Source organism: Pipistrellus kuhlii, unplaced genomic scaffold (genome assembly GCF_014108245.1).
Source record: "Pipistrellus kuhlii isolate mPipKuh1 unplaced genomic scaffold, mPipKuh1.p scaffold_m20_p_5, whole genome shotgun sequence".
Classification (NCBI taxonomy): domain Eukaryota; kingdom Metazoa; phylum Chordata; class Mammalia; order Chiroptera; family Vespertilionidae; genus Pipistrellus; species Pipistrellus kuhlii.
Window position 1 is genome coordinate 66343528 of NW_023425551.1, and position 24282 is coordinate 66367809.

Genomic DNA, 24282 nt, shown 5'->3' on the forward strand with positions numbered 1-24282 from the left:
TGAATTAGAGGATTACAGAAAATAAACACAAGAGGCGGGCTGTTTCCAGTGAGGACAGATTCCCATGTTTTTCCTGCTCATGGTTACATGACCTTAAATTGTGCAATTCAGTTGCCATATTGGCAATAAATTCCCGCTCACACACACACACACACACACACACCGCCACTCCCCTCAGGTCAGGCGAACCAGTGAGGTTAAAGGGCAAAGCCATGTATAAATAGATCAGGTTACACAGGCCTGGTGTCTGGGACCAAAGGGGAAAGCTGATGGTGTGAGGCTCTGTGTCTGTGACGGAGGAGGAGGTGCAGCGGGTAAGAAGCCTGGGACCCAGCATTAGCCACTCAGAAAGGCTTTGGCAGACTGGGTGCCTGGAGGAACACCTGAGCTCCTCCTGCTGCCTGGCTGGGGCGGTTGGTAGGGGCCAGCCTCCTGGGAAACCCAACAGAGCAGAAAGTGAGTTCCACTGGGCAGGGCCTGCTACAAACAACAACCAGTGTGGGCCCTGGTATTTGCTGGTGTTCCCTCTTCATCGGATGTGCCCAGGAGATTGCAGGGCGGGTTTCTTCTTATCCTATGGGCGCCCATGTCCCCACCTAAGGGAGTCCCTCAAAACAGGCCTGCAGCATTCCCCGAACACCCAACTGCCTCTTTCTCATTCGGTTTTCTTCAGAGCACTTGACACCCTCTGGCAATTTTATCTGTTTAATCAGTCTCTGTCTTTATACTTAACATGGGTTTCTTGTAGAAAATATAATTGGTTTCAGTCCACCAGTAGTCTTTGTGTTTTTGTTTGTTTTAATTTGTCTTACCTTATTATTATTATTATTATTATTATTATTAATTTTATTGATTATGGTATCACATAATTGTCCTCATTCCCCCATTCCCATCCCAAACCCCTCCCCACATATGCCTCCATCCCCCTGTTGTCCATGGCCACTGGCTAGGCCCATATGCATGCACACAAGTCCTTTGGTTGATCTCTCCCCCTTACTCCCAACCCTTCCCTACTTTCCCTCTGAGGTTTGAAAGTCTGATCGCTGCTTCTCTTTCTCTGGGTCTGTTTTTGTTCATCAGTAGTCTTTGTTTTTTAATTGATGTATTTAAGACCACATTTAAAATCCTTATTGTCATGGCTGAATTCATTTCTACCATTTTGTAACTTTTCTATTTGTTTCCCTTGTTCTTTGTTGTTGTTGTTTCTTTTGTCTTACCCTCTTTTTCTGCATTCTTTGGTTTTAATTGAGCCTATATATGGTTCCATTTTTTCTTAGCATGTCAATTATAGCTCATTTTAAAATATATATATATTTTTCTTGATTTCTGAGAGGGAGTGAGGGAGAGGAAGATAGAAACATCAATGATGAGAATCATTGATTGGCTGCCTCCTGCACACCCCCTACCAGGGATGGAGCCTGCAATCTGGGCATGTACCCTTGACCAGAATCGAACTCAGGACCCCTTCAGTCCACAGGCCAACACTCTATCCGCTGAGCCAAACCAGCTACTGCTATAGCTTATATATTTTTTTAAACTTTAATGTGTTGCTTTAGAGTTTGCAATATATATATATTTAAGCTACACTAAGACCACTATCAAATAACACTATACTGCTTTACAGGTAGCACAGGCACCTTATAACACAGCATTCCCAATTCCTCCCTCCTGCCCCTTATAATATTGCCATCATAGATTTCACTTACCCATAAGCTGTAATCATCTGATATATTGTTGCTGGTATTATTTGAACATACTACATTTATTTTCTATGTATTTATACTGCCCATCTTCCCCGACTAGAATGGAAACACCACAGGTGTAGGAATCGGGCCTGTCATGGCCACCATTCTAGAGTCAGGGCCGGAACAGGCCCTCAGTGTTGAGTGAGCCAGTGGAGTCTTCCTCTCTTCTTCCCTGGGTAACTCGGTGAGCTATCAGATACACTGATAATGGATGTAAAGTGAAGCCCTGGGGCGTGTACAAACTGGAATACTCACTGGCTAATCCCTTGAGAGGGCGGAGCTTGAAACTGGACTGATAGGGTTATAAACCTTCACTTCGTCCCCCACCACACCAGAGACAAGAGCCAGGAAGTGATAAGGTTAGTGGTTAATTTTTTGTATACTTCTTTGGGCTTGGTTGGGTAGTTACATTTTGTGGCCAAATATGCAGCTTATAGTCAAGCAATTGTTTTAACTTTGTGCTTAATTTAATGCCTATATTTCTAAACTTACCTGTGTCAAGTGAAAGGAACAGATATCTTTTCCCTGCAGAATAGATACATAAATGAACACGGTATGGCTGGTTACATCTAGGCCTTTTGAAGACTTTCACTGCCTATGCCTGATCACATGGTACCAGACATGAATGTCCCTCACATCCATGTCACACATTACATGTGATAGGACAGTGGTGCTTCAGTTGATTGATGGACATAACAGACCTAGCAGAACATAAACATGTATTACTATTTGAGCCATTACATTTTTCCCTTTTAGACAAATCTCGTATTTTTTTATAGTTGAAAAAACAGAGATGCCACCTGCTCTGTGCTGGGCTGCTAATGGGTAAACTACCTCTAGGTGTCTACTCCGCTATGCTTGGAAGATTTCATCCAAATAATCTGCCCTGGGATCTTCCTCTGGGGTCTTGCATGCCTGGGGAACTGCAAGCTGAAAAGCAGGAGTCTCTGAGTCAGGCCCTGACACCATTTTTTTCTAGGACTTTAAACAGCTTCTGGCCATGTGGCAACTCACATGGCTTATTCTCTGAGCAGCCTTGGGGACCTAGGTAAATGAAAAGTCTCTTTCTTGGCTGTGTCTTTCCTATAAGTAAGTTTGTAAGTCTTGGGGGGTGAGGGGAGAATAAGCGAACCTCGTGTGGGTTTTGGGAATGTGAATCAATCCATTAGACCCTCATGGAAAGGAAACGTAGGATCTGAAACTGAAATATAAAGCTCTCTGGAGAAGATGCTTAGCATGTGAGCTTGGCTGAGAGTTCCCTCCTGATCGTCCTGTTCCATCAGTAACGCACCTCCTCCCCACCTAGGAATATTGTTCAGCTGGGTTTGTGTACTAAAAATTCCATATAAATACTTGGGCTCTTTTTCAAAGGAGCAAGTTTTATGTAGGAGACTTTCCCTTTGATGAAATTCAAATACTGAATATGTAAGATCTAATGAATGAAGTGCTTTGCTATTGTTATATATTTGCAAAATAGAAACGAAATAATTCATAACCGAGTAAAAACAGACCAACTTTAAAGCTATACTGAAAGTCTTGGTTGTGCTCTGAAGCAGTATATTCTTAAAGCTAAAATGAGTTCAAACTGGTTTAGCTCAGTGGATAGAGCATCTGCCTGCGGACTGAGGGGCCCGGGGTTTGATTCCGGTCTGGGGCATGTGCCGTCGTTGCAGGTACATCTCTAGTGGCGGGGGGTGCAGGAGGCAGCTGATCAATGTTTTTCTCTCATTGATGTTTCTAACCATCTCCCTTCCTCTCTGTAAAAAAAAAAAAAAAAAAGTATTTCTTTCCAAACTAGCAAAGTACAGTTCTGTGGGGAATACAGGGTTACCTGGGAAAGTTTTTTTGTCTCTGTGACAAGTTTTGATCTGCTGGTTATAATGCAGATAGGCCGTTCTGATCCATTGGGGAAGCCAGAGTAAATGTTAAGGCGATTTTTATGGATAATAGATTTAGAATTGACATCTTGAATTCTGACCCAAAATAGTTGCTAAAACTGGCAACCTTTTAAATGAACCCCTTGAATTTTTATAATCCAGAAAAGTCAATAAAAGCCCGCTTTATGCCTACCTGTTCAAATAATAGAGAAAAATATGTGTTGTTTTGCCTAAATCATCCAGAGTAACTGTTAGACATTGTCAGTTCACTAGAATTTCACCCCCAAAAGATTGGCTGCTTTCCCGACACATGCATTCAGCTGATAGGAGCATAGACCAAAGAATGAAGATGAGGGAAGAGAAACAATATCAGAAGGATTGTTAAAACTGGAAGAAATGAAGGAAATTGTCTAATTCGACCAACAATTCATTTTATAGCTGAGGACTGACATTTCTTCAAGACGTGCCCAGGGCTGGAACCTACATATCTGATACTTTGTTAACATTGGGAATTGAAGAAGGACTTGCTCATATCCTAGGAATTTCTCTTTTTAAAATATCCTTCTTTATAATAAAAGCTCAGTGACCAAACAACAGAATGACCAGTCAACCAGTCCGTATGATATGCACTGACCAACAGGGGACAGACGCTCAACACAGAGGAGCTTCCACTGGTGGTCAGTGCACTCCACAGTGGGAGTGCTGCTTCCTGGGATGAGTGGTGCTCCCACGGCGGGCCAATCTCTGCTTGCCACGCCTCCCACCAGTGCACAAATCCCATGCACCGGGCTTCTAGTAAAAATACTGATTGCAGAGACGAAGGGAAGGGGAGAGAGAGAGAGGTAGAAACATCAATAATGAGAGAGAATCATTAATCATCTGCTTCCTGCATGATCCCTACTGGGGTTTGAGCCCACAATCCAGGCATGTGCCCTGTCTAGGAATTGGACTGAGACCTTCTGGTTCATGGTCCCATGCTCAGTCACTGAGCCACACCAGCCGAGTGGAACTCCTCTCAGAGGGGGATCAGTACAAATGATCTCACATGGGAAATTTACTTACAGTTTTCTCCAGTTCCCTCTGCCCTTCTTTCTCTATTCTGAGCCACCCACAACGCCAGCATGTTGCCATTTGCTGCGCCTACCTGATAAATGCCATGCTCTGCAATTTGTGCCTGCCCAGCAGTCTCTGGGAAGAGTGACCCAGAGCCTCACACTGAGCCCCAGGTGCAGGTTAGTTGGGTTTGCATTCTAGACTCGGCTTCTCAAACTTGATTTAATTATACAAGTGAGTCGCCGGGGCATGTTTTGAAAAATGCAGACTCTGATTCACAGACTGGGCCCAGGGACTGTGCTTCTGCATGTCTAACACGCTTCCAGGCGAAGCTGCTGCTGCTGGTCCAACACACTGGCAGGGAATGCCGTCCCTCCTTTAGGAAGCACACATGACTGCCGCTGCAGCGGAGACACAGGTGTGTGCGTGCACCATTTATTCAGTCTGTACCCATTAGCTTATGTTCACCTCATATCTAATCAAATGAATTAGGAGCTATTAGCTTTGCTGCACAAATGAGGAAACTGAGGCACAGAGAGGTTAAAAACCTTGCTCAAGTGAGAGGTAGAGCTGAAATACGCTTTCACTGTGGGTGCCTAGGACTCACAGTAAAATAGATACATGTTCTATTTTCTAAAAAAATTAGGGCATATTTATTAGCCAAGGACCACCCTCTGACTCTCCAAAGGCTGTCATGCCATCATGGCTGCTTCCTGCTGACCCTCCTGAGGCGCGGGTCCCTGGGACTTCGGGTGGGGAAAGGCACCCCACTCTCTTCTCAGGTGAAGCTGCTCACAGGTGAAGTCTGCGAGCCCTAGCAGGTGAGACTCAGTTCCCAATGTCATTTGACCTCTCTGGGGACCCTTCCAGGTTGGCTGAGTTCAGGACACACCTTTTGGTCAACATCAGTAGCACAGTCATGAGCTTTGAAGAGATGGGAATGGATTTATACTCAGCTCAAGGCCCGGGGTTCCAGGTCTTCCGGCAGCTCTTGCTCAGAGTGCTTGCACCTTGGGTAAAATCCAGAAGGCGCTGCTCCTTTGTTCCCTCCTCTTCATTTCCCACGGCCGGCCAGCCGGAGTGAAAGCTTCCACTGCACCTGTTCTTTTAAGCTTTGGTGGTGTGCTTTTTTTCTTTTTTAACAATGAGAATAATTGGGTTTTCTATTTGAAGGGTAAACAAAGCTGGCCTTCCGTATTACCAAGCTGTAATTAACCCTAATCTTTGTTGACATTCATTAGAGGTCAAGGATGCAGGGTTAAAGGACTTGGTTTTGTCCTTAACCTATAATGCCACGGGGCAGGGAGTAGGGCTGAGGAACAAACATATAGACAGGGTGGGGCAAAAGTAGCTTTACAGTTGTATGTAAAACAGATCTGTTCGTGCTTTTGTTAAACACCCATTTCATTCTGATTTACCTCTTGTTAGTCAGGATGTTTCCATCTCTAGATATACGTAAGGTTTTTGATGGCAGGAATTACTTGTTATTTATCTTTGTATGCCTGGAGTGCCTAACCTAGCACAACATATACCCATAGTAGGAGTTCACTAAATGGTTGATGCTGAGAGAATGAAAGATGGGACACAGAACATGAACACGCTCAGAAACTGGTACGTATCTCCAAGTGGCACATTGAGGTGACAGCTGCCATGTGTCTGAGTTGGTTCTATAAGCGATGGAAGAACTACACCATCACCCCTGCCTTCCAGATGTTCCCCTCGTTAGAATTTTGCAGTGAAGAGTTCCGCTGGTTCTTGGGGTATGAGCTCATAAGAGGCATTGGGGCTCCTTCTCAGTGCTCAGTCCTTCTAGAAGGAACAGCCCTTCCTGGGAGGGGTTGGACATGGGGACTGAAGTCCCTTAAAAAATCCCATTTAGTCGAAGCCGGTTTGGCTCAGTGGTAGAGCGTCGGTCTGCGGACTGAAAGGTCCCGGGTTCGATTCCGGTCAGGGGCATGTGCATTGGTTGCAGGCATATCCCCAGTGGGGGATGTGCAAGAGGCAGCTGGTCGATGTTTCTCTCTCACCGACATTTCTAGCTCTCTATCTCTCTCCCTTCCTCTCTGTAAAAAATCAATAAAATATATTTTTAAAAAATCATCCCATTTAGAAGGCCACGGAGCCAGCCGAGACTGAGAGATGAGGAATGGTGGCTGCTCGACCAGACATAGCTGTGATTTATTTATGGGGTACTTCAACATTTTGCTGGGACTTTTCCAAGAAACGATGGCTGATTATTAACAACTAGAGAAAAAAGTTTCCTTCTCTTGGACTAGAAGGGAGGGTTGCTGGTTTTAGGCCTGTTTATCTGAGATGGGGTCTCCTTCATTCTAAGCCTGGGCTTTTATGGCTCCCTCGGCACCATTTAAGTCTTGGAAGTGAAGGCACGGAGGGGAGTGATTCTGTTCCTTGTAATTCAGCCCTGGGTCTTCAAAGTTACACCCTTCCATCTCCCAGGTGCCAGGAGAATGTGCAAGGGGCCAGTGAAGTGGGGGAAGCTGTGGGCACAAAGTCTGTACATAAAATACAAAATACATTTCCTTGTAACAGTGAACCATGAAAATGCTCTGTTCACAAAACAAAAGCAAAAGCCACCCCAGATTTTACTGGTTGAATATCTTGTATTACAATATGGAGTCAGATTCACAAAAAGTTTTAGCTCCCTTTTGCAAACATCAATTGCATTTGCAACAAACACTTATAAATCCCATGTAAAGCTGATAGGCAAACTTACCTTAACATAAAAAAACTCAAAGAATTGCTAAACCCACTGGCAATTTGCTTCAAGAAGCGAGGACTTCACTTGATATGGGTCAGATATCGTATGTGTTACATCTATCACTTTTACCTAATCCTCCCAGCCATTACCCCATTTTAAGGATTAGGAGACTGAGGCTTGGAGAGGTGGACGAAGGTTGGACAATGGTGAGGAGCACAGCAGGTGCCGCCTGGGGAGCTGAGGCCAGCCTCTCCATCCGTGTGCTCTCCTGATACTTCCTGAGCACCCTCCCAGCCACAGAGCCTCGCGCACTGAGTCCCCAGAAAGTATGCTTGCCTGCTGGAAGTTTTCTTAAAGCATATGGAGCTTGAGGGACAAATGTGGGTAAAGGAACCCAACAACTCTCTAAGTTGGTAAAGAGCTTTAGTTTATTCAGAGCACTTTACCTTTTTTCCATTTGATCACTCCAATAATCCTGTGACTTACACAGGGTCACTAACGTAATAATCCCTGAGGCTCTGTGACAGTGAGGCAGAGAGTACTGCCAGGTCTGCTTGCATTATCATTCTCCTCTCCTGGTGTAATTTTTCTTAATTATAGACAAGAACATAAAGGCAGACCAAGGTTTAGTGAACTGGTCCTAAGCTTACCCAGCTCCTTGCTGGCCAGGTAAGGACTTGAATGCTGGTCCTGTGTAGGTCTGTGTCGATGCTTCCCAGCACTCAGGAAAGTCTTTGGCAGAAATGTGAGTCCCCAAGTCCCACCTAACATTTTATCCAAACAAGCCCAGCCCCTTGCCGCTGTTAGAAAAGGTTATATTTTGTTAGATCATTAATGAAACCATCATATTAACTCCTGTTTCCTTTTCTCAAAATACCAGAGGCAGTCTCTCAGATGTACAGAAAACCTTGATATGTATAACCTGTGTCTCCCTCCCCCCCTTAAATTGTGAGATAAAGTATGCATGCATATAGGAGATTGCAAAAACATTTATGTGTGATTTATTTTTTAATTTTTTAAAGTAGTTACATTTATTTTAGAAAGGAAGGGAGAGTGAGAGAGAGATAGAAACATCAGTGATGAGTTTCTATCTGCATGCCCCCTACTGGGGATTGAGTCTCAAAGCCAGGTACACATCGAACCCAACACCCTTCGTTGAACATTCCAAAGCTCTATCCACTGAGCCAAACCAGCTAGGGCTATATGCAGTTTAAAAATAAATTATAAAGGCTAATTACTAATTCTGTTTTAAGAAATAGAACATTATTAGCATCCCAGGATGCCTCAAGCTCCTCCAATCATAACCTGCATTCTCCCACTAGAGGTAACCACCATCCTTCTTCTGGGATCATTAGTTTCTGGCTTTTCTGCATAGTTTTACCTACTATTTTGCATCCCTAAACAACAGCTTTCTTCGCCTGTCTTGGAATTGTTACAAACAGATACACTCCATAAGGTGTGTGTTAGTTTGCTTTTTAAACATCTTTTTAAAAAATATATATATTTTATTGATTTTTTACAGAGAGGAAGAGAGAGAGATAGAAAGCTAGAAACGTCGATGAGAGAGAAATATCGACCAGCTGCCTCTTGCACACCCCCTACCGAGGATGTGCCCGCAACCAACGTACATGCCCCTGACTGGAATCGAACCTGGGACCTTTCAGTCCGCAGACTGATGCTCTATCACTGAGCCAAACCAGTTTCAGCAGTTTGCTCTTTAAACATCTTATTTGGTCCTTAGGAAACCCTGAGCCCGGCATCATGGCAGCCAAACCCAAGCTCTGGTACTTTCCTGGCCGAGGCAGGATGGAGTCGATCCGCTGGCTGCTGGCTGCAGCTGGCGTGGAGGTTGGTTCCTGACTGGGAAAAGGAAGGAGGGCCATTTGGGTGAGAGTGAAGTGAGCCTCTTCCCTTTTCAAAATTCAGGATGGTGCCTTCCAGCCATACTGACTCTTTCTCTTTCCAGCTGTCTTCCTTTGTAAGCGATGTGGAGGGTATCATGGTCTTTGGTTTACACAGGGGTGGGAAGGCAGAAGCCAAGGAAGGTGTTCTGGGAGCTTTGTAGGGCTGGAAGGATCTTGGTGGGTCATTAAAGGAGAGAAAGGAAACCTATAGGGATCATTTCTTCCATCTGGCCCAGCTGGTTTCCTGGGGTCTCTTTAGCTCTGCCATAGCATCTCAGTCATGTGCTACCCAGGGCTGCGGACTGGAATCCTAGGCCCACTCTGGTCTCCCCTTGAATCACCCTCTGAAGAGCTTGCCCCACTGGGATCTTTTTTTTTAACTCTGAGTTCCCTCTCCACTGACTTTTCATATATTTTCACAAGTGTTATTGTTTGGTTTCATGCAGATATGGACTTCCTTTTCTCTCTTTCGATGTCATCTCTTCTGGAACAAGGGCTCGTGAACTTGGATTTTCTCTATTCCCTTTAGGGACTTCTCTCCTACCATTGCTCACCTTATCTTGCCTCCATCTCGAGGTTGGAGGGACAAAAGTCACTCTTTTTCACAAAAGCTTTAGAAACTCCATCGATCAGTGATATTAATCTCACCTGAGTAATGATCTTTGGACCCCTTTCATTGAATATATGAACATCAAAGAGAAATCTGATTAGAAGGGAAATAACAGAAGGGAGAGAGGAAATAAAAGAAAAAACAGAAGAGAAGGGAAATCATTTGGGGAAGTTGGAGAAAAAGAGAAGAGTTTGGAGAGAAGAAAGAGCTAAGGCAAAGAAAGGAAAAATATGAATGGGGGCTGTGGGGCATGCTTTAAGTAGGCCAAGAGCAAAAAGGGGTTCCAGTCCCAAGTGACTCTAAGCCAGTGGTTCTCAACCTTTTTAATGCCGTGACCCTTTAATACAGTTCCTCATGTTGTGGTGACCCCAACCATAAAATTATTTTCATTGCTACTTCATAACTGTAATTTTGCTACTGTTAATGATCATAATATAAATATCTGTGTTTTCCGATGGTCTTAGGCTCTACAGCAGAGGTTGTCAACTTGTGGGTCGCGACTAACAGGTTGAGAACCGCTAGCAGGGTCGCCTTTTGAGTTTTTCCTTTCTTGAAGCCATTGGACATTTTATACCATGAGCATTTCTCTCCATATCTCTCCTTCTCTGTTTGTCTCCCTCTCTCCTCCTCTCTCTCTCTCCCTTCATATCTCTGTCTCTCAGCACCATATTAAAGTTATAACAATGTCTCTGTCCTTTATCCAGTTTGAAGAAGAATTTCTTGAAACAAGAGAGCAATATGAGAAGTTGCAGAAGGGTAAGCCTATATTTTTTCAATCTCATCTTATTGGAAAAAACAGAAATGTGTTTCTGGAAGTACTCATTGCATTATAAAACACAGAACTCTAGAATGCCAACTACCAGAAAAGACATACAGATGACTGCTAACATGGGTTGTCTGTTAACTGTGTCCCTGGCACGAAGCTAAATTTGTCATCTGCATAGTCTCTTTAGTTCCATAAAAGCTTATCAAGTAGGTTACGACCCCAGACCCAATTGGATAAGATGCATGAATATGGGTGACCAGTGCCAATTGGTTCAAAACTCCCCATTCAACTGAAGAATTATTTAAGAATTCTTAAATAATGATCCAGTGAGCTGAAGGAGAAGGAGAAAGAAGGAAAGGAAATTTGGCCTAAGATACCTTCTAGTTCTCATCATTCATATCCATTTGTTCTTGGTGGTTTTAACAGTTTAATGGAAATTATCTTATTAGGGTCACAATTTAATCAAGACTATAGAAAAGATCCAAATTTAAATTTGGATCCTAGAAGACATCTTTAATCCATACAATTCCCCAGAAAAAAATTCTCAGTAAAAAAAAAAAAAAAGAGTACTTTCAAATTTCTAACAGCTATAACATTATTTTTCTTATCTAAGGAAACATGAGTGTCCCATTGTTGCTGATAAATAATCATGAAATTGCCAAATTACTATTATTATTTTATTGTTTTATGTTTTTTTTTTTTATTTGAGAGAAAGAGGAAGGGAGAGGGGGAGAGAGAAACATTGATGTGAGAGTGAAGCATTGATCTGAATGCTCCCTAAAGGGAATTGAGCTTGCAACTCCAGCATGTGCCCTGACTGGGAATTGAACAGCAACCTTTCAGTGCACATGATGATGCCCAACCAATTGAACCATATGGGCCAGGCTGACAAATTATTTTTTTAAGGAAAACGTTCACCCAATAGTCAGCAGACCTTCCATTTACAAGCTGTATGACTTTGGGCAACACCCTTAACTTCTCTACATCCTGTCTTTAAAAAAAAATTTTTTTTTAATTAACATATAGTTGACACAAGTATCTTTTTTACCATAATATAAATATAATCTCTATGGTCATAGATTGCAATGTGCCAGATCTTATTGAGTGGGGAAGGCCCACTTACCCCTTCCCCAATTCTTGTCCAGGAATCCCCCTGAAGCTCCTCTTCCTCTTTATTTCTGCCTCATTTTCCCACAAACAAGGACAGTTACGGTGCATATTAAGGATTAAATACATTCATATTGAATAAACAACTGAATGTATTTCCATAATCTCACCCATGATCATTCTGGCAGGAGTACTCCCCGAAGAGCCTCTAAAATCCTCCCGCTCTCTTTGAGTCTGTGATGCTGCTTTGCGTTTGGGACACTCTCCTGGCCATTCCTGCTGTTTGTGAACAAAAGGCAGAGAGGGACAGCAGAAAGGTCACTGGGCCATCGGGCTTGGAGTCAGGAGGCCCATGCTGCTGGCTTAGCTGGCCCCTGACTGTCAGTTTGGGCAAAGCACCTGTGCCTCCCTTGGCCTTCACCCTGCCATTGTCTAAAATATGAATGCTTTGAACAAAATGATCTCAAACAGCCTGTTCTGCACTCTTAATCTTAGATTTTTTTTAATCCTTCAGAAGACTATCATCAGCTCCTGATTCTTTTTTTTTTTAATTAATATTGATATATTTTATTGATTTTGTACAGAGAGGAAGGGAGAGAGATAGAGAGCTAGAAACGTCGATGAGAGAGAAACATCGACCAGCTGCCTCTTGCACACCCCCTATTGGGGATGTGCCCGCAACCAAGGTACATGCCCTTGACCGGAATCGAACCCAGGACCCTTCAGTCCCCAAGCCAACACTCTATCCATTGAGCCAAACCGGTTTCAGCAGCTCCTGATTCTAATGGATATTTGCATCATAAGCAGTAGAGCCCAGCTTTGGATACTCCTCCAATATTGGACAAATGTGGGACTTTTTAGGAAATTGATGTTTCAATCACAGTACTCATATTTACAAAGCATGGTTACTTGTATGATCTTATTTCTATGCAAAGAAACTCAGTAAAAACAGGACAGATAGTGTTACAGATCAGAGAATAAGCTCAGAGAATTTAGAGACTTGCCCAACATCATCAGCTAGACAGGGACACTGGCTCCCTGGAAGCTCTTACTGGTTTCTGCACTGGTGTTCTTCCCATCGTCCTCTACTCCCTTTCACTAAGGACAGCAGGAAAGGTAGTGAAATTGGGGAAATTAATTGTGGCCTTTGCCAATGCATAGTGAATCTGGTTTTTATTCTGGGTCAAATTCCTTAATCTCAGCAATGCAGAGGTATAAATGAAACATAAAGTCTATTCAATTCTTCCAGACCCCATGAAAAGAGCACTATTTGTAGTATTTATTTATTTATTTATTTATTTATTTATTTTTGGTTAATCCTCACTCCAAGATATTTTCCCACTGATTTTTAGAGAGAGAGAGAGAGAGAGAGAGAGAGAGAGAGAGAGAGAGAGAGAGAGAGAGAGAAACATTAATTATTTGCCTCCCACATGCACTCCAACCAGGGCTGGGATTGAGCCTGCAACCGAGGTACATGCCCTTGACCAGAATTGAACCCAGGACCCTTCAGTCTGAGGGTGGACGCTCTGTCCACTGAGCCAAATAGACTAGGACTGTAGTATTTTTTTAAATGCATTATTTATATAGGCAGTCACTCATAAAGAAGAAAATTTGACTTTACTAAACATCTACTGTTGACAGTATTTAGCATTTTACTAATGTTATCTTGTTTCATCTTTTCGGAAATCCTGCTAGATCAGTATTATTACTATTTTAGAGGAAAGGGAGCTGAAGCTCTAAGTAAGTAAGTCATGGCTGAAAAGGGCTGAAGCTGACATTCAGGCCCGAGTACGCCGGGGTTCTTAGCTTCACATCATCTTGATGTTGTATGAACCTAGAGTGCTACCTGATGTTCTTTTTAAAGAATTCAGACTCCCAGGCTCCACCCCTGAATCAGAATATCTGGGAAGAGGATGAATATTTTTAACAGCCACCTCCTTCGGGTGATTCTTGTACACTCTAAACTTTGAGAATCAGTCACAGTAAATGTAGAAAGTCCCAAACAGCCAGGCTGGCTTGGTTTAGTAGTTGAGTGTCAACCCATGAGGTCACAGTTCGATTCCCAGTCAGGGCACATGCCTGGGTTGTGGGCTCCATCCCCATAGTGCGAGGTGCAGAAGGTAGCTGATGAATGATTCTCTCTCATCATTGATGTTTCTATTTCTCTCTCTCTTCCCTTTCTGAAATCAGTAAAAACATGTATTGTTTTTTCTTTTAATTAAATAATCACGACTAATCAACACACAAAAATGCATGAAACCAACAAGCATATCTCAGATTTTCCATTAAGCAAATGGTAGTTATTTTCTCAACAACTGGGGTCTTCAACTCACCACTTTGAATAAAAACTAAAAATAATTCAACAAAATTAAAAGTGGACACTTTTGCAGGCTTACCACAGCCATGGAAGGAGAGTATCTTAATCTTTCTTTGCTCAAACCACAGATGGATGCCTGCTTTTTGGCCAAGTGCCTCTGGTTGAAATTGATGGGATGATGCTGACGCAGACCAGAGCCATCCTCAGCTACCTGGCTGCCAAGTACAACTTGTATGGAAAGGACCTGAAGGAGACAGTCAGGTACCATAGGATTTATGTCTGTACTTGTTTCTTTTCTTTTTAAAAAAATATATTTTATTGATTTTTTACAGAGAGGAAGGGAGAGAGATAGAGAGCTAGGAACGTTGATGAGAGAGAAACATCGACCAGCTGCCTCTTGCACACCCCCCACTGGGGATGCACCCGCAACCAAGGTACATGCCCTTGACTGGAATCAAACCCAAGACCTTTCAGTCCGCAGGCCGACGCTCTACCACTTCGCCAAACCGGTTTTGGCTGTACTTGTTTCTTATCTAGGCCTCTGTAGGCACCAACTGAGACCTGGTTCAGCTGTAGCCTTTCAGCCTGGACTGAGGGGAGAAGGCAAGGGAACAAGGGGGAGGTGTACTCTTGTTACACCCACCATGACTTATACTTAACTCTGAATAAAGACTCTAGGCTTCTTTTACTGCTGATCGCAATCTGCATTCAACATTCTCATAGTCTCTTTCCACTCCTAACAAAATACCTTCTCATAAAATGACCTGGGAAACTACTCTACATGAAGGTGGAAATGAATGAACTAATAAATAAATATTGAGCATTGAGCTATTACTGCAGATAATGCAGTGTAACACATCTTAAAGCCCAAGGATGTAAATCAGCAAGTGTTTATTAATACTCACCAGTCTATGGATCATCTGAGTGGTGGGCATATCTGGGCCAGACTTACCTTGATTGGACTCACTCACACGTCAACCAGTAGTCAACCAGGAGGCTCTGGTTATGGGTGCTGGCTGAATATTGATTGGGAGGCAAATGGACCATACACTGTCAATCTTCTCATCTTTTTTTTTTTTTTTTAAGTATGTGTTTACTGATTTTTAGAGAGAAAGGAAGAGAGAGGGATAGAGAGAAACATCAACAATAGAGAAACATCAGAGATTGGCTGCCTCCTGCATGCCCTTCACGGGGGATTGAGTCCGAAACCCTGGCATGTGTCCTGACCAGGAATCAAACTAGTGCCCTCTTGGTTCCTGGGTCAATGCTCAACCACTGAGCCACACCACCTGGGCCCCATCCGCTCATCTTGAATTTGTCTCATGGAGGCTAGACAGGGTTCTGAGAGAGTGAAAGTACAGAAGGCCTCTTAAGTATTAGGCTAAAATCTAGTTACTTATTAATTCCACCTCATTCTATTGGTCAAAACAAGTTACGAAGGCAGCCCAGGAAACAGACCCCATCTATTGATGGAAGAAACTGCAGGTTTTATCGCAAATTCTGGAGGGTGAATATTTGTGGCTATTTGGATGATTGGTTTAATTTCACAGGAGGTAAGTAAATTTAAGATAAAACAAATATAACTATAAAAGTTTATCTGGATTTGGGGTCAAAGGGCACTTTCAGTGGTCTCTTATGTTATCACATAAGCATGGATATAGTGGGATGGTCAGTAAATATAGAAGACTTGGTAGAAGTAAGGCCCAACTCAATTGTTCAGAAAAAGGAGACATCATAACATAGCAATGAGCAGTCCATAAAAAGAGGCAGCTTACCCCATCCTTCCCATAGCTCTATCTTTAAAACGGATTTAGTCATTCTAACTGGCAATCCCAAGGGTATACACCCACGGAAGCAATTTCAAACACTGCGTATGAATAGAATCCTTTTATAACAATGTAAACAAATACTAACGTGCAAAAACAGTCTGTTTCTCGTTGTCTCAATGCATATTTTTAATTGTTTTTTAAGTACCAGGGGCTTTTTCCCAAGAGGTGTGTCCGAAACTGTCGTTAGCACTATTAATATCCTTTGCTCCAGGTTGGGCATAAACTATAATAGACTGAAGCAAACAGGCTACATGGCAATCTAACCTGGAAGAAAAAGCATTTGTAACTCAGCTAGGACAATGACAGTACATTATTATTTTATATATGTTAAAAAGAAAGACAAAAACCAAGAAGACCATTACATTTGTTGGACAATTAGCAAATAGTGGGGGTACAAAGATACACAACCTTTAACGAGTTTGCAGAAATAAGTAGCATAGCGTACCAATAGGGCAACAAATAATAGTAATGCATCTACTATGATTAGATTTTTAATAACCTTTTAAAAAAGTGTTTGCCAAAATACATCTTTTTAAAAAGGAAACATTTTAAGAGAACAATATGAGTTGCTTGTCTGACCTGACTAGGAAAGTAAGCTTCTTTCTCAGATGCCAGGCCAACAGAAGACCTGATACATGACATATCTTTCAAGTGAAAAGGTCCTGGTACTAAATTGTTTTGTATTTTTGGTAAACATTCATTTCAGTTTTTAAATCCATAATAATCTAATTGCTTGTTTATGGAAGATTTCAACTTAGAGGCACTCATCAGTTCTTTTGGGTGTTCCTTTATTCACTAAACATTTCCAGAGACCCTACTTTACCAAGATCACTTGGCTGGTTCTGGGTTCAGAAGTCATTCCTGAGCGTGGACACAAAGGGAGGGAGAATCAAGTCATTTGCCCCAACTCCTATTAAACCATAGAAGTTGCAGGTTGAAAAAGAAAAAATCACACTGTGTTTGCCAGGATCAACATGTATGCCGATGGCACTCAGGACCTCATGGGGATGATCATGATGGCTGCGTTCAAACCCCCAGAGGAAAAAGAGGAGAACATCGCTTTAATCGTGACAAAAGCTAAAACCCGTTACTTCCCCGTCTTTGAAAAGGTAGGCTGCAGGGATCCATCCCTGGTGGGGCCCAGCGGTGTGGCAGGTGCCCTGATGCTCCAGCGCCAGCTGCGTACTCAGATCCTGTGGGGCCGGGCAGGGGGAGAGGAGGTAGACAAGGAGAGCTGATACATATGGGGACCACCCTCTAATCCTCCTCTCTTCCCGGAGCGGAAATGGAGAAGGGAAGGACGAAGCTGGGAGGGAAAGCGGGGGAGAGGGGCGGGGCAAGGCAAGCTCCTACCTCCCCTTTCCAGGCTGCAGGGATCCAGGTCTTGGACATTTCAGATTGCTGATAAGAATATTTAAAAAGACTGAGATCCAAAAAGACAGAAACCATGTTAGAGCTTTCCTGCATCTGGACTAAAACTTTAATAAGGATTCCAAAACAAATGTCATGTCTAATTATGGAACCCCCAACAAAACAGATTTAGAATAAGCCTAGTGCAATGAAAGGACACAGTATTTCTGTTCTGATTTAAACAAACAAACAAACAAACAAACAACAAAAAACGATCAACCCAAGGCGTCATTTCAATTCATTGTGTCAGATATTTTTTTAAGGTTTAATGCTGTTGGCTAATCATGCCTCACTCAAAAGAAAAAACCTCTTAAAGTTACAACTTTTTTCTGACATCATTTTGGGGCAAATGCTAATTACAGATGTCTTCTCAGTATATCTTAAAGTTCCAGCAGGGCAGCATGCCACATGATAAAGCCTTATTAGTATAGGGTTCCATATATAAAGGTTTGCAGGACAACATACTTCTGTGGTATAATTCAGAATAATTCAGTCTTAGCCTTGAAAACGAATGATTTGTTATTGACCAAATTATAATGAAGAGTTTTGCCAGAACCTTAGAGTATTAGACAAGCAAGTTCCTGTTTATTTGGGGACAATGTGCGGTGATGTTGAAATACCTCCCACTGAAAAGGGGAAAAGCTAGTATGATTATTTGAGTTATGGTATTGTGAACTGGGCTGTATGATATAAATTTTGAAATAAGTGTGGCCTAATCCCAGCACATCCCAAAATGTTTAAAACAATTCATTTGTTCAAATCAGGTACAAACTCAATTTAATTTATTGTAATTAGTCAATTACATAATATTTTAAAATAGCTCCTTTTAATTTTAAGTTCTTTCCTCTTGCTTTCTCTCCTCCTTCCTCTTGAATTTGTCTTGCTGAGTTTCTCACAGTCTGGATTTTACCACTGCAACATAACTCTTTCATTCCCTAGATTTTCTGTCAATTGGGAGTTAGAATTAGAGTCTTCACAGGTTTAAGTTTGATGTATTTTGGCCAGACCACCTCATCGGTGGCATTGTGTAGTTCATTAGGAAGCACATATCATCTGGTTGTCACTGTTCTTATGACTCAATGTAACTTATAATCAGTGCCTAGACCCACTGATTTATCAGTGGATGCAAATGTTGACATCCCAGTCCTGCCAATTGCTCTTCATTTATTAGCTGGAATCCTTTCGATAAATGACTCTTCCCCTCGTAATGTATTTGGTTACTCTGGGATATGTTTTTTGTTTGTTTGTTTGTTTTTTGCATTTTAGCCTTTTATTATATGGATTATCGGTTTGCATTCCACACATTTTTACAGCACTTTATATTTCCAGTAGTAATATTTGGGAATATTATCTCTCCTTGCAACTTTATTTATTTATTTATTTTATTATTATTATTTTTTAAATCAATCTTTATTGTTCATATTATTACAAAGGTTCCTCATTTCTTCCCTCCTCCACCAGGTTCCCATCCCACCCTCCACCCCCTCCCCATCCCCCATTGTCCTCATCCATAGGTGCACAGTTTATGTTCAGTCTCTTCCTCCCTCCCTTTCCCCGATAGTAAATCCCTTTTCAGATAGTAAATCAGTTACTTAGCATTTTCTCATATCAATAATACCTCCACATGCCCAATGATACACTTCACACAAAAGACATTTCCAAATAGGTCAACCAGCCTCATCCAGGCCCCACCCAAGGCACTCACAGATCAACACCCCAGCCCTATACTAACTCAACACATCCAGATCTAAGCCTTCATCACTTGATTCAGCAGACCCTCAAGTTCCCACAAAAGTTTCCAGCCATGTCTGAGAGGCAGCCGTGGGGCAGGGGCAGGCGAGGACCGAGCTGTTCTGGGCCTGGCTGCTTCGGGCCTGGCCTCTGTTGCTCTGATTCGTTCCACAACCAGCTGCTCCGGGTCTAGTCACTGCCGCTCCTGACCTAGTTGCTCTGAACTTGGCTGCTGCTGCTCCGGGCCTGGCCACACCTGACCCGGCTGCTCTGGGCCCGGCTGCTCCGGGCCCGGCCGCTCCGGGCCTGGCTGCTCCCAGCCTGGCAGCCGCTGCTCCGGGCCTGGCCGCTCCCAGCCTGGCAGCCGCTGCTCCGGGCCTGGCTGCTCCCAGCCTGGCAGCCGCTGCTCCGGGCCTGGCCGCTCCCAGCCTGGCAGCTGCTGCTCCGGGCCTGGCTGCACTTGACCCGGCTGCTTTGGGCCAGGCTGCTCCAGGCCCAGCCACTCCGGGCCTGGCCACTCCCAGCCTGGCAGCCGCTGCTCCGGGCCTGGTCACACCAGACCCGGCTGCTCCAGGCCTGGCCGCTCCCAGCCTGGCAACTGCTGCTCCAGGCCTGGCCGCACCAGACGTGGCTGCTCCGGGCCTGGCTGCTCCCAGCCTGGCAGCTGCTGCTCCGAGCCTGGCTGCACCCAACCCGGCTGCTTTGGGCCCGGCTGCCCCGGGCCTGGCCGCTCCGAGTCTGGCCGCTCCCGGCCTGGATGCTCCGGGCTTGGCTACTGCTGTTCTGGGCCTGGCTGCTCCCAACCAGGCTCTGGGCCCGGCTTCTCTGGGCCCGGCCACTCCGGGTCTGGGTGTTCCTGGATTGGCCACCCTGGGCTTGGCCACCTCCGCCTCAGGCCTGGCTGCCACTGCCCCAGGTCTGGCTGCTCCAGTGCTGGCTTTTGATGCTCTGGTTTTGGCTGCTGCTGCTCTGGGGCCTGACCATTGCTGCTCCGGGCTCGGCTGCCACTGCCTTGTGCCTGGCCACTCTAGGCCTGGCCGCTGCTGTTCCAACATTCTGTCCTTTTTTAAAAAAAACGCATTTATGTTGCAATGTTGGCTGGTGAGTTGAGTTCTGTCTTAGTCTTTGATTTTTCAAGATCTTCTTTGTATTCTTTCTTAAGTAATTTTACTATCTTTTTCTCTCACTTGATTTCTTCACATTGAGAACTTCTTTGGTTTCTTCCTCCTTGTCCTGGGAGCTCAGCAGGTTGGCCTGTGGCACCCTTTTGTTCTCTGCAGGCTCCTGCGCTGCTTCAGCCTGTTGCCGGGGTCGGCGCCGCCCAGGAAGCAGCCCCTGGCCTTGGCTCCGTTGCCCGTGCTCAGCAGTCGAAGGCTCAGGGGCACCCCCCCCCCGGGGGCCGCATCACCCGGCTCCTTGTTGGTGCCCGGCTGGCTCGTGTCTGGCAGGGGCTCCTGCTCCTTTTCGCATTCCTCCAGTCTGGAGCTTTTTTTTCTCCTTCCCGCTAGGGGAGTCTAGGATTAGAGTCAACAGACTGTCCTCTGCGCGCAGTGTGCGCAACTCTGGGGGCTCCGCTTTTCGCCACTCCCCTGGGATTCCGCCTCACAGCCCCGTCTCCCCCTGCCTGAGCCTGGGTCCCCAGGGTCTGGCCTAGGACTGGGGTTCAGAGCAGTTGAAACTGGGGCCCAACACGGCCGGGGCTCCTGTTTCCTTCCCTCCAGGGCAATCCCGCATCAGAGTCAACATTCCTTCCCTTGCAAGCAATGTGCGCGACTCCGGGGGCTCGGCCTTTCGCCGCTCTCCCAGGACTCCACCTCACAGCCCCGTCTCCCTCTGCTTGAGTTTGGGTCCCCAGGGATTGGCCTAGAACTGGGGTTCAGAGCAGTCCGAACTGAGGCTCAGCGCTGCCGGAGGCTTTGTTTCTTCTGGCTAGGGTAATCCAGCATCAGAGTCAACATTCAGTCCTCTGCGCGCAATGTAGGCGCGACTCCGGCGGGGGCCCTGCTTTTCGCCGCTCCCCTGGGATTCCGCCTCACAGCCCCGTCTCCCCCTGCCGGAGCCAGGGTCCCCAGGGTCTGGCCCATAACTGGGGCTCAGCACTGCTGGTTCGGGGGTTCAGCCCAGGCTGGGGGTTTTATTTCCTTCCTGCTAGGGAAAGCCAGGCAGGCACCCAGCCTTCTCCTCCTCTCCGGCTGTGACCTTTCCGGGCCCGGGTGCGGGCACGCAGCATGTCTCCGTACCTTAGGCTTTTTTTCAGCTCCTCTGATTTTCCTTCTGGTTTTCTCTTTCCTTCTTGTTGTAGAATTTTCAGTCAGTCGACTACCTGTAGCTCTGGGGGATGTCCACTCTACATTTTAGTTGTATTCCATTGAAATTGTTGTGTGCTGCTGTGGTTAGATGTCTACCCGAGCAGCCATCTTGGATCCTCCCTGGGATATGGTTTTTGTAGGAAAGTAAGATAAATGCTATTTTCTTCTTTTAAAAAAATATTTTATTTATTTTTTTACAGAGAGGAAGAGAGAGGGATAGAGAGCAAGAAACATCAATCAGCTGCCTCTTGCACACCCCCACTGGGGATGTGCCTGCAACCAAGGCACATGCCCTTGACTGGAATTGAACCTGGGACCCTTCAGTCCGCAGGCCGACGCTCTATCCATTGAGCCAAACCGGTCTCCGCTAATGCTACTTTCTTTATATTCACCACATTTGGACTTCTTGTCTCCCATTTTTGATTTATTTGTAAATGTAGTGCAAATCATGACCTTTGTGTTGCCCTCTTCTGGTAGGTAGGGACACTTTTACTTAACCAGCTCTAGTCTCATGACAGGGAGCTCCATTCTGGCACTTCCCACTCATGCTGTCTTGATAATCACTAACAAATTTCCCAAAAGATGGTGCTAACTTACAGCGATGTGTGAGAGTATTGGTTTCATCCTGTTGTTGCCAGCATTCTTGAGGATTATCAAGACAAAGATTATTTAGCAAATTTGATCTGTACATGTTTTGTAAGTGGTTAGCCAGGCAAAATAGTCTCTACTTTTATTTGATATTCTTTGTTATTTTTCTTTCTGCAGATTTTGAAAGAACATGGAGAGGATTTCCTTGTTGGCAACAAATTCAGCTGGGCGGATGTACAACTCTTAGAAGCTATTTTAATGGTGGAAGAACTCAACGCTTCTGTTCTCTCGGACTTCCCTCTGCTAAAGGTAGTGTGTTAACATCTACACAAAACCCAGGGGGAAAATGAGTTAAAACAAAGAATGGAACAAAGTGTGCCTCCAGGTCAATCTCAGAAGGAACTCAAGAAGACTGTTTTAAAAAAATCATTATTTTATTCATTTTGTAATTTTCTCCTGCTCACACTATAGGATCATTTTATATATATAAAAAGCCAGTGACCAGAACGCCTGAATGACCGGAATGATGGGTCACTATGACACCCACTGTGGCCATCCCCAACCCCAATCGGCCTCTCCACCCCCATTGGTCCACAGCTCCTCCCCTTGACCAGCCCTACTCCTGCCCCTGATTGCCCCCCACCACCAATTGGGGGCAGGGCCTGCTGGCTAACTGCCCATGGTCCCTCCCCCAAGCTGGCCTGACCTTTGATGGGCCCATGTACCCTGATAAGGGGAGGGGCTGGCTGGAGCCCACCGGTGTACGGAATTTATGCACTGGGCCTCTAGTTAGGAAATAAAATCTTACAAAGGAAAAAAGAGCTGAGACCGGTTTGGCTCAATGGATAGAGTGTCGGCTTGGGGACTGAAAGGTCCCGAGTTCGATTCCGGTCAAGGGCATGTACCTTGGTTGCGGGCATATCCCCATTAGGGGGTGTGCAAGAGGCAGCTGATCGATGACTCTCTCTCATCGATGTTTCTAACTCTCTATCTCTCTCCCTTCCTCTCTGTACAAAATCAATAAAATATATTTTAAAAAAAAGAAAAGAAAAAAGAATAGATTATTTTGGTTTCTGGCATAAACATTTAATGTGTTTTTCATTTTTTAAGTACTCTCCATTTTTTGTTTATTTGCTTAGCACTTTGAGGTTTTCCTGATGAAGCAAGGATGTCTTTGTTGTTTCCCTCCCATCTTCTACCAAACAACTCTGCTTCCTGATAGTCCCCCTGACTCCAGGGCCCCCACAAAGTCCCTCAATGAGACATTTATGAGAGAGAAACGTCAACTGGCTGCCTCCTACATACCCCCTTCTGGAGATTGAGCCCACAACCTGGGCATGTGCTCTGACTGGGGATGGAACTGGTGATTTCTTGGTTCATAGGTTGACACTCAACCACTGAGCCACCCTGGCTGGGCTGTGGTAACATTCTTATGGTTATTTCTTTGCTAGCACCTTTACTTACTCCCTTATAAATTCCTAGAACAGGAGTTGGCAGCTTGAAGAATTTTTTGAGTTTTTAACATGCACTGCCTAATTATGACAGTGATTTTTAAAAATTAAGATAATTTAACTCGGGCTATACACACCAGCCATTGTTTAGCACTGTATTATCCTTTTCAGAAATATCAGGAAACATGCATTGAGGGATTAACTCAGATTCAACATTCTGGGCTCCATACGCCGCTGGTCTAAGTAACCTCCACTCATGACAAAGTTTTTATTTTTCTTAAAGGCTGTGACCACTGTTGAGGCCCTGATTTTGCTGTTTCTCATTCCAGGCATTTAAAGCAAGAATCAGCAACATCCCTACAATGAAGAAGTTCCTGCAGCCTGGGAGTCAGAGGAAGCCACCTGCGGATAGCCACTATGTTGACTTGGTCAGGCGCGTTCTGCAGTTCTAATGGCAGCAGGCCTCGCTGTGGCACACAGCCGCGAGCAGTCACAGCATCACACGTGCGGAGCTCACTGTAGATTCTAGGTGTAAAGTGTCTGAAAAGAGCAAAGCAGTACTGCCATCAACAGCAAATGCCAATTAAATGAAACATGAAACCATTTGGGTATGTGAGCATTCTTAAACTTGTCCATTGTGGATGATTCTTAGAACTTTTTTGAGATCAAAGTATGATGAGAAGGAAGCTGATATATTTAGGGCGGTGGCCTACATGGGGCCCTGTCCATGTTGTCTGTATCCAGGTCAGAACCACTGGGGAAAGGGTGAGCAGAGCTTTGGCAGGGGTAGGGGCTGTATTTTTCCAGCACCCATCCGATGCTGAATACTTGGGATAGAAAAAAAGTGGCAAGTGACAAATTGTCAG

The 24282-nt window shown here is 44.5% G+C and overlaps 1 protein-coding gene across 5 annotated transcripts; it reads left to right on the forward strand.

The window, feature by feature from the left end:
* The first annotated feature begins 172 nt into the window (after positions 1-172).
* On the forward strand, positions 173-24021 carry LOC118705446 (glutathione S-transferase alpha-4-like). 5 transcript variants are annotated; one of them, XM_036414220.2, is made up of 8 exons: positions 196-314; positions 7995-8063; positions 9136-9242; positions 10613-10664; positions 14227-14359; positions 16895-17036; positions 22143-22274; positions 23746-24021. In XM_036414220.2, the coding sequence occupies exons 3-8, from the start codon at positions 9156-9158 to the stop codon at positions 23866-23868; spliced, it is 669 nt and encodes a 222-aa protein (XP_036270113.1). In that variant the 5' UTR covers positions 196-314; positions 7995-8063; positions 9136-9155; the 3' UTR covers positions 23869-24021. The 5 variants fall into 5 exon arrangements, with proteins under 5 accessions (XP_045428674.1, XP_036270113.1, XP_045428676.1 ...); XM_045572719.1 differs by lacking the exon at positions 196-314 and adding an exon at positions 2086-2104; XM_045572718.1 differs by lacking the exon at positions 7995-8063 and having other exon boundaries at positions 173-314.
* The last annotated feature ends 261 nt before the right edge of the window (positions 24022-24282 follow it).